The 12,156-nt window shown below is 36.3% G+C and overlaps 1 protein-coding gene and 1 pseudogene across 1 annotated transcript in view; one reads left to right on the top strand and one right to left on the bottom strand.

Moving 5' to 3' along the window:
* The window catches only part of CAPS2 (calcyphosine 2), a 59,122-nt gene extending 52,636 nt beyond the window's left edge, over window positions 1-6,486 (top strand). The window contains exon 17 of the mRNA XM_055118397.1: window positions 6,066-6,486. Coding sequence (XP_054974372.1) covers window positions 6,066-6,241 — 176 coding nt within the window. The 3' untranslated portion in view covers window positions 6,242-6,486. The remainder of the gene's footprint in view (window positions 1-6,065) is intronic.
* A 2,699-nt stretch (window positions 6,487-9,185) lies between these two features.
* Window positions 9,186-9,889, bottom strand: LOC101552869 (ubiquitin-conjugating enzyme E2 variant 2-like; annotated as a pseudogene).
* Window positions 9,890-12,156: the final 2,267 nt, after the last annotated feature.

Here is a 12,156-nt window from a genome sequence, read left to right as displayed (position 1 = left end):
ACAAGTCTCACAATGGAGACGTTACTGGTACCCGCTCGAGCAAATCAATGAACAATGGGATGACGGCTACAGTGCTACTTGCTCTGTTAATATTTATCACTTATAGATGAACTATAAACAGTTAATAATGTTTGAGGATTTTTTATATGAAATGTACCCTAAATATAGTGTTGCATAATTAATTTAGGGGCTCCTTCCATGTTGATACACACTAGGACCATCTTATTTTTATCTACTTTATGCCATTCTTCTTTTAAAAAAAGTCAATCTTCTAGGAGTCAGAGAGCTAGCATAGGAATGTGAGTGCTTGCCTTGCATGCAGCAGCCCCAGATGACTCCTTGCATTGAATGTGCTTCCCTCAACAGTGCTTAGTCTGATTCCTGAGCGCAGAACTAGTAGTAGGCTTTGAGCACTTCTAGGTGACTTCCGACCCCCAAAGAAATCATATTCTAAAAATCATAATATTTACAATTTCCCATTCACCACTGTCACTGTCACTGTTATCCCGTTGATCATCGATTTGCTCGAGCAGGCCCAGTAACGTCTTCATTCCTCCATTCGTCCTAGCCCTGAGATTTTAGCAGCCTCTCTTTACTCATCCTTTCCAATGGTGCCATATTAGAGGCTCTTCAGGGTCAGGGGAATGAGACGCATCATTGTTACTGTATTTGGCACATGAATACGCCATGGGGAGCTTACCAGGCTCTCCCCAATGTGGGCAGTAAACTCTCGGTAGCTTGCCGGGTTCTCCAAGAGGGAGAACTAGGCTATCAAATGTCGTGTGGCTGCATTGAAAGCAGCCAGGTACAGGGGCAAGAGACTCTGTATTGCTCTTTTCAGGGAGCTTGGTTTTATAGTCTCTGGATATTGGCCATTGATGGGATTACACGGGGCTGGGGGCAGTTTCTGGGTGTGACTGCCTAGCTACTGGAAAATGGGGAATCTGGGTGGAAGAGGCCCAGTTCCGATCCGAGCAGCTTGGAAATCTTGGCCCCAGTTCCCACACACCTGGGTTCCTCTGCCGGTTCCTTCATGCATGAGGTTCATCCAACTTTTTATTCTATTATTGGTATATAACCAAAAAATAAGTTAATTATTTGTGACACTTCACTCCTCCATGCCTACTATTTCTTTTTGATGATAATTAACTATCAGCATAGCTGCACTTTAAATTTTAATTTGTATTTTCAAGTTGCTTTATAAGATTGCTACATTAGCTTATACAGTCTTTGTTGGGGAGTCCATTATCCTTACTCTCTTGCTGCATGTTCAGATTTTTAAAAGTCTGATAGACTAAAAAAATATTTCTAGTTTTCTCCTTATAAGGATATTAAAATATTTTAAGTATTTGTTGGCAATTTATAAATTATATTTTATAGGAAGTTTATTACTATCATTTTAATTATGTTGAATGCTAGAGAATAGTATTATTCTAAAATGGTCCCTTTATATTAAGATATGATATTACATAGGTAAATATCTTATCATAATTAACTCAAATGGTTTATTATGTTTAGTTATAAAATAAGAATAAATACAAAATAAAGCTTCCCAAGTTTTAAATATAGGTAAGCATTTTTTTTAATATAGTTTAAGTAACATGTTAAAGTTGTGTTAATATCTATGGTTTTGATTTACAAAGTTACTATATCTTTACCATCACCAAAATCGCTAAAACAATCCCCCACCCCATCCCAACATACAAACACACACACACACACGCACACACACACACACACACTCATATTACTCCTGGTTTTCCTCTTCCTTTTTTTTTTATGTAGGAGTACTGCTATTTATTCAACCATTGATTAAGCTGATTGAATTGGGCATGAACTTCACATTACTTTTTTTAAAATTCAGAGTGTTATTTTAATTTTATTTTTTTATTTTTTATTTTTTTATTGAGTCACTGTGAGATACCATTACAAAGCTTTCCTGTTTGAGTTTTGTAAAAAACTAAAGAACGCCGAGGGGGCGTGTGCACTCTCGGGCTCTCCGGGCGGCTCTGTCTCACCACCCTCGTTCGGTGCTCTGGAACTGCAGTGTGTGGACTGGATTGGGATGGCCGGTGGTCAAGGACAGGCGAAGGAAGAACGAGGACCAAGCTGGTTGCTGATTAGTTACCGTTTATTCAATCTTCAATCTTTCTCATCTCCCGCACTCCCAGCTCCGGCCTCTCTCTGGATCTACCGCTCAACTCTGCTTCTCTCTCTCCTCCCCCTTGTCTCTCCCACCTTGCCCTCTAGGCTACCACCAGCCAGGTAGCCAAATCAACATAAGAAAGCCCTTCCTGAGGGCAGGGCACTCCAAAACCCTTCCTCACTCTTAAGGTTTTTTTCTTTTCCTTAGTCCAGGAACTTATTAACATCTCAATACTAGTTATTTTTGTATGGACATAGCAAGGGATACATTGAGGCTTGCAAGGCAGCTCTCCTGGCAACATCTTGCCATAGGCTCAGACCACAGCACTCAGGCCAGATTAATCATTCCTCACCCTAGCAGGGTCCAAATCTAGTATCACTGTTTGGATCATGACAGCATTTGTCCATGATCAAGCTCTTAACTTATAGTTAAGCATTAGGCACTTTGGCCAGGCCCATCTCGATGCCAGGGTAGCACACAACTCACTGCTTGCCCTGGGTCCTTCTTGTCCCACGTTGGGACCGTGCTTTGGGGGTGCTAGGAAGTAAGGGCAGCTGAGGCTTAGGTCAAGAGAACAGATGCCCTGGAGGAAAATATCATGTAGAGTCAAATGACTCCCAGGTTACAAAAGCATAACATTTGTTAAGTCTTCCTGTGTCCATACAAAAAGGACTTGCTCTGAATAAACTATGCAAAGGACTCAAGGAGAAGAGAAAAACATTATTTACAAGTCAACAGAACACCAAGAAAGAAGCTACAAATAAACAAAGAGGAATAGGAGCACTGTAACGGGAGTAACCCAATAAACCTAAACTACTGAGGCTATGTTATCCTACAGAGTTTCAGTCATACAATGATCAAACACCCAACCGTCCACCAGTACACATCTTCCACCACCAAGGTCCCCAGTATCCCCCCATCCCACACCTCCCCCTGCCTCTATGGCAGACAATCCCATACTCTCTTGTATTGCTTGTTATGAATATCATAAGATGTTGTACGGCCACGTGCTCCTGGAATTCCAAAATTTTAAATAATTTGGGTCTGGAGAAATCTCTGCAGTGAGCTGTGCTCGGTTTGGAGACTCTTTTGTGTGTCTCTGGATCATGGCCATTAAGGAGCTTAAGTAACAGCCGGAAGCAGTCTGTGGGCATAACTTCTTAGGTAGGGGGTGATGAGAACGACCGGCCCATCCCCTATCCCTTGAGGCCTGGAATTTGCTGTCAATGAACCCATGTACCTGCACTTCTCACTGGATTCTGGAAGTTGGCGGCCACCAGGGTTTTTAGGGGGCAGGTGGAGGGATGACGCCTGTCCCCGTCTGAGGCACCCCGGTGAGGTCAGTCTGGCTTAAAGTCCAGAGACATCTCTGCAGTTGAGCTGCTCATTTCAATTCTTCTGAGTGTCTCTGGATCAAGGCCCTTGTTTCCATCTTTCCCAGGTAAGTAAACTATTGGCATATGCCCTGCAGAGCGTGCCTGCTCACCTGCAGAGTGCCACGCCGCAGGTCCTGACTGTGGCTTTTGATCTCTTTCGAGATTTGTGGGTCTCTGAAATAAGACCAATATATCAGCTTGTATAGCTGAGCCGGAGGTGGTTTGTGGGTATGATTCCCACATAAATAACTTTTGGCCATTTAATTTCTTGGTAAAATTGGTCCCAAGTTGTTGGGTTCCGGTCAAAGGCACAGCAGCAATTTTGGGGTGTCAGAAAGCTTGAAGGCACCATCAGGCTGCTGATGCACTCGCCCCGCAGGTACAGGTTGACTTCATACACTCTTCCTCTTCCTTTTCCTCCATCATTTCATCCCACTGTTTGGTGCCCTGAGTTTTTAAATCAAAGACTAGGGACTTGTCATCATTCCACACTCTCTATCCCCTTGTTCTGTTTTTGTTTTTTTGATATTCCACATATGAGTGAGATTATTCAGCACTTGTGCTTTTTCTCTATGACTTATTTTGCTTATTTGATGCCTTAAAGTTCCGTCTAAGTTGCAACAAACTGCAAGGGTTGATTTTTTCCCTTTACTTTTGACTAAGTATTCCCATTGTGTATAATTACCACAACACTTTTTTTTTAATCCATTCCTCTGTCATTAAACATTTGTGTTATTTCTACATCTTGCCTGTTGACCTTAGTACTATGAAGAATGCACGTATTCATATACTTTCTGAATTAATGTTTTTGTGTTTTGGGGCAGATGTCACGTAGTTGGATTTGTTGGGTCATATGGATAATTTATTCTTGCTTTTTTGAATAATATTCATACTATTTTCTATTGGGGCTGAACTAGATGATATTCCCACCAAGAGTGATTGAGAGTTCCTTTTCTACCCCATTCCCACCAGCCTTGGTTATTTTCAAGCTTTTCTCCCCATATATAATTCTTATGAGTGTAAGATAATATCCCATTATTTTTTGATTTTCATTTCCCTGATAAGTGACAGTAAACACTATCTCATATGCTGAACTGGCCACTGGTATGTCCTCTTCAGGAAGTGTCTATTCATCTCATCTCATTTTTTGATGGGGTTATTGGCTTTTAAATTATTAATATTTGTGGGTATTTTGTGTATCTTGAGTATTAGCACTTTAACTGGTATATGGCATGCGAATATTTTCTTCTATTTGGTAGAGCATTAATTTTAGTCCTTTGCCATGCAAAATCTTTCCTATTTTATGTAGTACTATTTGTTGATTTATTTTTTGTCAAACTATAAATTTTTCACAAAAAACAAACACCTTGGGAGCCAAAGAAGATTTCCTTTTAATTTGAAAAACACTTTACAATGTTAGAGAAATTCTGGGTCTGAAAAAAAGACCCAACTCTTAAGTTTATTGTTTGAATTACAGCAACTATTTTTTAAACTAGCAGTTTAATTATAACAGCTTGTTACTTTAACAAAAATGACTTTAAAATTGTTTAAAAAATTACATAGACTTTTTTTCTACTTTTGTATATGGATTTCTGTTTATTTGGAGATTATATGACCATCCTCTATAGCTTGCTATTTTACCTTAATTCTATTTCTTTTGAAATAAATGTTAGCAGATGTCATTTTTTCCCATTTCATCTATGTTAGGGTCTTAGCAGTAGATCAGTGCAAGCAGGTTGAGGGCGACAGTAAGCTTGCAATGAATTTATGAGATAAGTGTTATTACGGAGTACCTACATTTGGTGGGGCAAGTGAAAAGGAAATGCTTTTAACCTTTTCTTTAACTGGCCCCACTAGAATAAGAGCCATACTGTAATAAAAGAAACAAAAAAACCTTAGTTTTCTCTTTATAACTTAAATAATCAAATGAAAAAATAAAATGTTTTATTTTAATATTTTAAAAAATATTGTTTTACCTATAAGATTCTCAGTTGCATCTTCTTATAGGAAAATATTAATGATATCTAATGCAACCCAGTTGAAAGAACCTACTTAATGTCAGAGATTAAATTAGAATGGTTTAATAAAGCAAAAGCACTTCCAGCAAAATATTTCATAGTCCTTTGAAGTTTGTGTATTTGCAGAAAAATTTAGCTGTAGTTATGAGTAACTGATGCATATAAAAGCTAATATTTGAATGTAGGATGTCACAGCCTTTAATCTTTGAAGTCATTTACTTATTTCTTTCTTTCCCTATACCTAATGAGAATCAAATGATTCCTTTTAACATTAAGAAATGCAAAACTATATATAGTAGTGACTATTATTTTGTTTATCTGTACCCTACTGGAAGCTTAAATTATACTTCACATATGAATTAGTACCATTCATAGTAAATTCTAGCTGATGGAAGAAAGTGTTTAAATGAAGTGGAGGGTAGTTTAACTAAGATTTTAAGTTGTTGAAAATATTTCATAAAGTGATTAAGTTTTTATCACTCTTAGTCATATTTCTGTTCTTTCATAGTATGTACTATTTTTCAGGCCAGTCCACAGAAGAAGAAATCAAATCGTCCTTTCTAGAAACATTAAAAGATGCCTGCAGCAAGTCTGATGAAGTTTCATATGGTGAATTTGAAGATTATTATGAAGGTCTAAGTATAGGGGTAGTAGATGATGAAGATTTTGTTAATATCTTACGTGCTCCCTGGGGGATTTAGTTTTAAAAAATGCATAAATTGTAAGTGAAAACCCTTTAAATGGTAAGATTAATTGAATGTAAAGTATGGTTGAACACTGAAATATCTATATTTTAGGACTATTCTTTTCTTCCTACAAAAATTAATTCAAAAGGGAGCAATGTTTAGAAAGACAAATGTAAGCAGATACATATATACAAGTGTAGCTATAATATACAAGTTTTTCCTGTCTATAAACTTGTAAAGATCTTTAAAAGAATCCTATTTATTCTGAATATGTTTTAGAGGTTAATTTCAGTTGACATTTATAGGAAAGTTACATTTGTTTCAAACTAAGAGCACCTATACAGAGAGCAAATTCCTTGTCCACTGTCTTTTTGTGACCCATTATCCAAAATATAATTACCACCATTCTGTTTGATAAAAATATAATTTGACTCAACATTTAAAAGACTGAAATAGTTCAACTTACATTATGCAAATAAAAATGTTAAAGGAGTGAAAATACTATACAAGAAAACATTTCCATTCAATGCCAGTATAGATGTTTTCTTTTACATAAATATATAGAATGGTGGTTGCTTGTCTCTGAAATGCTTATTAGCTAATTTAGCTACTAACTTTTCTTCTAAATTAGTCACTGTTGTTTTCTCAATGGGGTACAGTGTGACTTTCCTAGTGACCACTTCCATTCATTCTTTTAGTCTATTTTGTAACAGCAATTTTTGTTCCTTTCATACAACTATTATTTAGCTAGAAACAATACAAAGAGAGAGGAGTAAAGTTTTCTTCATGATTATATAAAACAAAATTTAAAGTAATGAAGATCTCATTGTTATCACATGTATATTATCACATATAAATTAAGATTAACACTAATTCTTGTCAAAGATGTAAAAATGTATTTTGCATCCTAAAATGGAGGTAAACTATTTTAAACATTTCTTCTTGGTAGACTAAGCAACTTAAATATTTTTACTAAGTGCTACTTTTTTTAATGTAACTTAATGGTTAGATGTGCTATAATCATTCACTTAACATTTTGTGTTCCTCACATCACCACACGAAGAGTAGAGAAAACTTCATAGACTTCTTTCCAGGTTTATCACTATATGTGTTACAATAACATACAGTGAGGAAAAATTGTGTTGAGCAAAATAAGAAGTGGTAAAAAATTACAAATATGTACTTTGCAGAATATGACTTTTGGCATATGACTATATCCTTGGCAAAATGTGATATATGCCATCCAATACATTCAAAATATCTTTTATAAGATTTCAGGAATTCTAAATAAAACTCAACTAAAATATCATAAAGAAAACATATGCAAACATTTTAGTGATGTTTTACTAACTAAATTCTTTATTACTTAGAACTATTTCTATCTAGGTAGTTGAAATTAAAATCATATGATAGAAAACATACTAGCATTTCTGTGTTTTATATTTTCTTGGAAAATATATTCAAGTCTAGGAATTTAATATTTGTGCCCTACTCACATAATATTTGAGTAACTAATATTATGTGTTGAGGGCCTAGAGCGATAGTACAGTGGGTAGGGCATTTGCCTTGCATGCGGCGGCTGACCCAGGTTTGATTCCCAGCATCCCATATGGTCCTCCAGGAGTAATTCTAAGTGCAAAGCCAGGAGTAACCCTTGTGCATCTCTGGATATGACCCCAAAAGCTATATATATATATATATATATTATATATTATTGTAGCACTATATCCTGTTGCTCATCGGTTTACTTGAGTGGGCACCAATAATGTCTCCATTGTGAGACTTGTTGTTACTGTTTCTGGCATATAAATATGTATATATATATATAATGTGTGTTTAATATACACAGTATTTTTCATTGATATATTTTAATTTGGTTCACCTTAAAAATTCAATCTTAATATTACTATTTCAGGTTTTTATTGAATTTTTGTCATAAAATGTATTAACTTCCATTGTAAAGAACACGTGGAAGGTTCTTTAGTAATTTAGCAAGCTTATTAATATGGCAGCATAATGTTAAATAAAGTTCCATGCGCATAGTATTCACTTACAATTATTTTAGGAAATAAATTTATGAAATGCAACTCTTACTAATTTTTAATTATTTACACAGTTATTTCCATTCAGAGTTGGAAAATATTCAGAATGCTTTTATTATGTTTTGAGAAAAGTATGATTGGTGCTACAAATCACAAACCTAAAGAGAACAAATTAAAAAAATTTTTTTTGAGGACATATTCCACATTTTATTTACATTTCAAGACTAACTTTAATCTCAAAATCACATAGCCATACACCTATTTCAGATATTTCTATTTGACTTAAACTTATAGCATGGTTTGTCAAAGACTGTAAACAAATATTTACCATGTCTGTTACATGTAAACCACAGGAACGGCTTTTAACAGAAATTCATTGACCTCCCCATGACATTATAAATACAGGTATCGAAACAATCCTGAACTTACTTTTCATACTACTACTAATCGGCACCCACACTGCTTTAAAACTGAACACAATTTGTGACATTCATTTTAGCTGCTACTTTAGACAATTGGAACAGTAGCCTTCACTAGGATGGATAAAGCATGCCATTTCTGGTTTTCCTTCTGGCGAGACCGGCCTTTCAGCCACCTGACCCTCTCACCATGCTTTCACCGCGCCAACCTGGATTCTATCTTGAGTACTCCAGGCTTATGCCTAAATGACAGTGCCTTAACAAGAGAAAAAAATTGTGCTGCGTCTTTCCTCCTCTTACCTGAAAACATAATGGGTGTACATACATTTTTTTTTTTTGCTTTTTGGGTCACACCTGGCGATGCACAGGGGTTACTCCTGGCTCTGCACTCAGGAATTACCCCTGGCGGCGCTCAAGGGACCATATGGGATGCTAGGATTTGAACCCGGGTCGGCCGCGTGCAAGGCAAACGCCCTACCCGCTGTGCTATCTCTCCAGCCCCAAATACATTCTTATAAATGTCCAGGTCATGTTTTGCCAGCTGGAATTCTTTTACTTAATGTGTGAGTATTTTGCATTGTGATATTTAATCAAGACATTAACATGAGTAGAAGGTTGTTGATTTAAGACATTTGAGATCCATTAAAATTAATTGTTGTATGTTTGTCCTTCTGGTGGCTGTGGAAGCTTCATATTTTCTTTGGACATCATTAAACGTCTTAGCTCTTGAAGTACAACTTTAATGCTATATGAATTTTGCCATTTCGCTAACACTGGTATGCTCCATGCATCCACCATTCTACTGGAATTATTTATTCCATTTATATTAATTTTGGTTACAAATCTAACTGATGGGGGAGCTTCGGGGTATTTAGGTCCACATTCTATTTTTCAGGTTATATATTCTGTTTTCGTAATTTGTTCTTGGTGGCCCAATAATCATGCCTGTCTACCTTGTAAGTGTCATATCTTCATCGTCTTCAAGTCCCCAACTAACCATACCATCGCCTACTCCTTTTTGTCCTTCTTCAAGTTCTTCCAACAAGCGAAAATTACGAGGAACCTTAACTCCTGTGGAGACCGCCATCTTCTCCTGCAGCCCAACACCGCTGCATGCACGGCCACCAAAAAAAAATTATTTTTAGATTGTCTTATTGTCTGTATTCTTCCGTTTTGGTATATGTAACCTATTATTTAGTCTTTAATTGCAGAGCATTTTGTAAAAGTGTCATTTTAAACATCTACAACATATCACTGTCACTGTATCACTGTCATCCTGTTGCTCATCGATTTGTTCGAGCAGGCACCAATAAGGTCTCCATTGTGAGGCTTGTTGGTACTGGTTTTGGCACAGGTAGCTTGCCAGGCTCTGCAGGAGGGCAGGATACTCTCAGTAGCTTGCCGGGCTCTCCAAGAGGGGCGAAGAATTGAACCCAGGTCAGCTTCGTGCAAGGCAAACGCCCTACCTGCTGTGGTACCTCTCCAGCCCATCTACAACATAATAATTGATATTTGAAGCTATTATAGTCTCCAGAAGTTGAAAGTAACCTTTGATTAAATTTAAAATATTATGTATATGTTGTAGAAATGCTACATAAATTTTATGATTAAGTATATTTAATAATGTTTTTGCATCTTTGAAGGTTAGTTACTAATTTGTTGTATAAAAATACATTCCCAGTTAGCCATACAGTTTTTGATTTACATTTACTCACTTAAAAAACTATTCTAAGGTTTTAAAGAATTTTCAGGATAATATTGTGTTTATTTAAAAAAAGGGACATTATTTAGGAATTTCAGCTGTATTTTAATATGGCAAAAATACACATTTGCATGATTGAGAAACTAAAATATAGTAAGTTATGAAAATATAGTTTTTATGTTAAGTAATACATGGGCATACAAGTAAAATCTGTATAGAAAAGTCATTTAGAACAATTAATAATTTTGATGTCTATAAAACACATTGATTTATTAATAAAACACTAGTCAATCTAACTACTTATCACTTTAGGAGAAGTGCTGTACTGTCAGCTATGACTGTTTAAATGTATTTGTGAAACTAGTTTAAAATGCTTAAATAGAACATGCATTGTGAGAGATTGCAATTATTCCTTAGATTGACCATTGAGAGCACTTATACATGGGGAACATACTTAGGGAAGTAAAAGGAACTGAGTTTATTATTTTTAGTTTATTTTTTGCAGGGTTGGAGGGCTCCCAAGTAGTCCTCGGGATACTTGCAGCCTTTTCCCAGCTTTCAGCTAATCAAATCGGAATTGATAGAGCCTGAGCATACAGTGCTGCTCCGGGTCAGTGATCACTGACCAGCAATGCTTAAAGACTCCAGAACTATACCCAGTGATGCTCTAGAGGCCTGGGTTTGTGTGGCCATCACGTACCCTAATTTATGTTTCTCAGTCTTAAAGGAACTGAGTTTATGTAACACAAGTTGAGCAAGAGAAGAACAAAGAGAATCCATTGGTTCCAGAGATATATTTGTATCTGGTAATGGGAATTTGCTGTCACAACTTCCTGTTTTTATTTTATAGTCATGCAAACTTCTAAAAAGCTTCCTTATTGGGTGGCTTCTTCAAATGAAGAATAAGTACACTTTCCTAGAGCCAATACTCATTTGGTTTTTACTTTATTCAACCTTTTGTGTTTACTGTGCATCACTGTCAACAGAATTGCCCAGCACTCTGTGGTAGACTAGATTTTCCTCACACTCTCTTGTCAGTCTAAGGCCCTTCGTTTCTTACATTTGAATCTTACTCTTGAGTCCATTTGATTGCTCTCAATGCTTATGCCTTTCTTCAATTTCTTTTTCATCCTCATCTTTTTTACTCACTCATTACTCATCAAGTTTTCTTTCTCCCCATCCTTCTTCAGTTCATCTACATATTTCTGCTGGAGGAAACTTTCTACAATGCACACCCATCCCATGATTAAAATTCTTCTATGCTATTCATAAGTTTTGGAAAAGTTCAAACTCACTCTATCACTTGAGACTGAAATAATCTTGCTTTTCTAATCAGACTCCTACTCAGCCCCCCCCCTAGACTCTTCCGTACTTACTGAACGACTTACAGTTTTTTTAAATGAACTTTGAGGTTTCAAACCTCTGTGCCTTCAGAACTGCTCTGCTACTTTCGTCTAAAATTATTTCCTTCACTTAGTGCATCTAAATTATTAACTCATCCTGGTTTTCCAATACTACCTCAAGAACCATCTTTTCCGGAAAGCTAAATCAGGCAAACTCTTGAGTCTCATATAAATGCCCTTCTTGTGATCACATTGGGACTCTGGGTTTGCCCCAGATCTGGCATTTATCACTTTATAATATTGTAGATACTCTGCTCATGTTTCTATCACTAGATTGTAAATTCCTTGAGAATAAGAATCATTATGCTTCATTTTCTGACCCTGGAGTCAAAGACACTGTCTGACACCAGAACTCACTGATTGG

The sequence above is a fragment of the Sorex araneus genome, chromosome 10, assembly GCF_027595985.1.
Source record: "Sorex araneus isolate mSorAra2 chromosome 10, mSorAra2.pri, whole genome shotgun sequence".
NCBI lineage: Eukaryota > Metazoa > Chordata > Mammalia > Eulipotyphla > Soricidae > Sorex > Sorex araneus.
The sequence above is the reverse complement of the archived record's forward strand: the minus strand, read 5'-3'. Positions and strand labels throughout refer to the sequence as shown.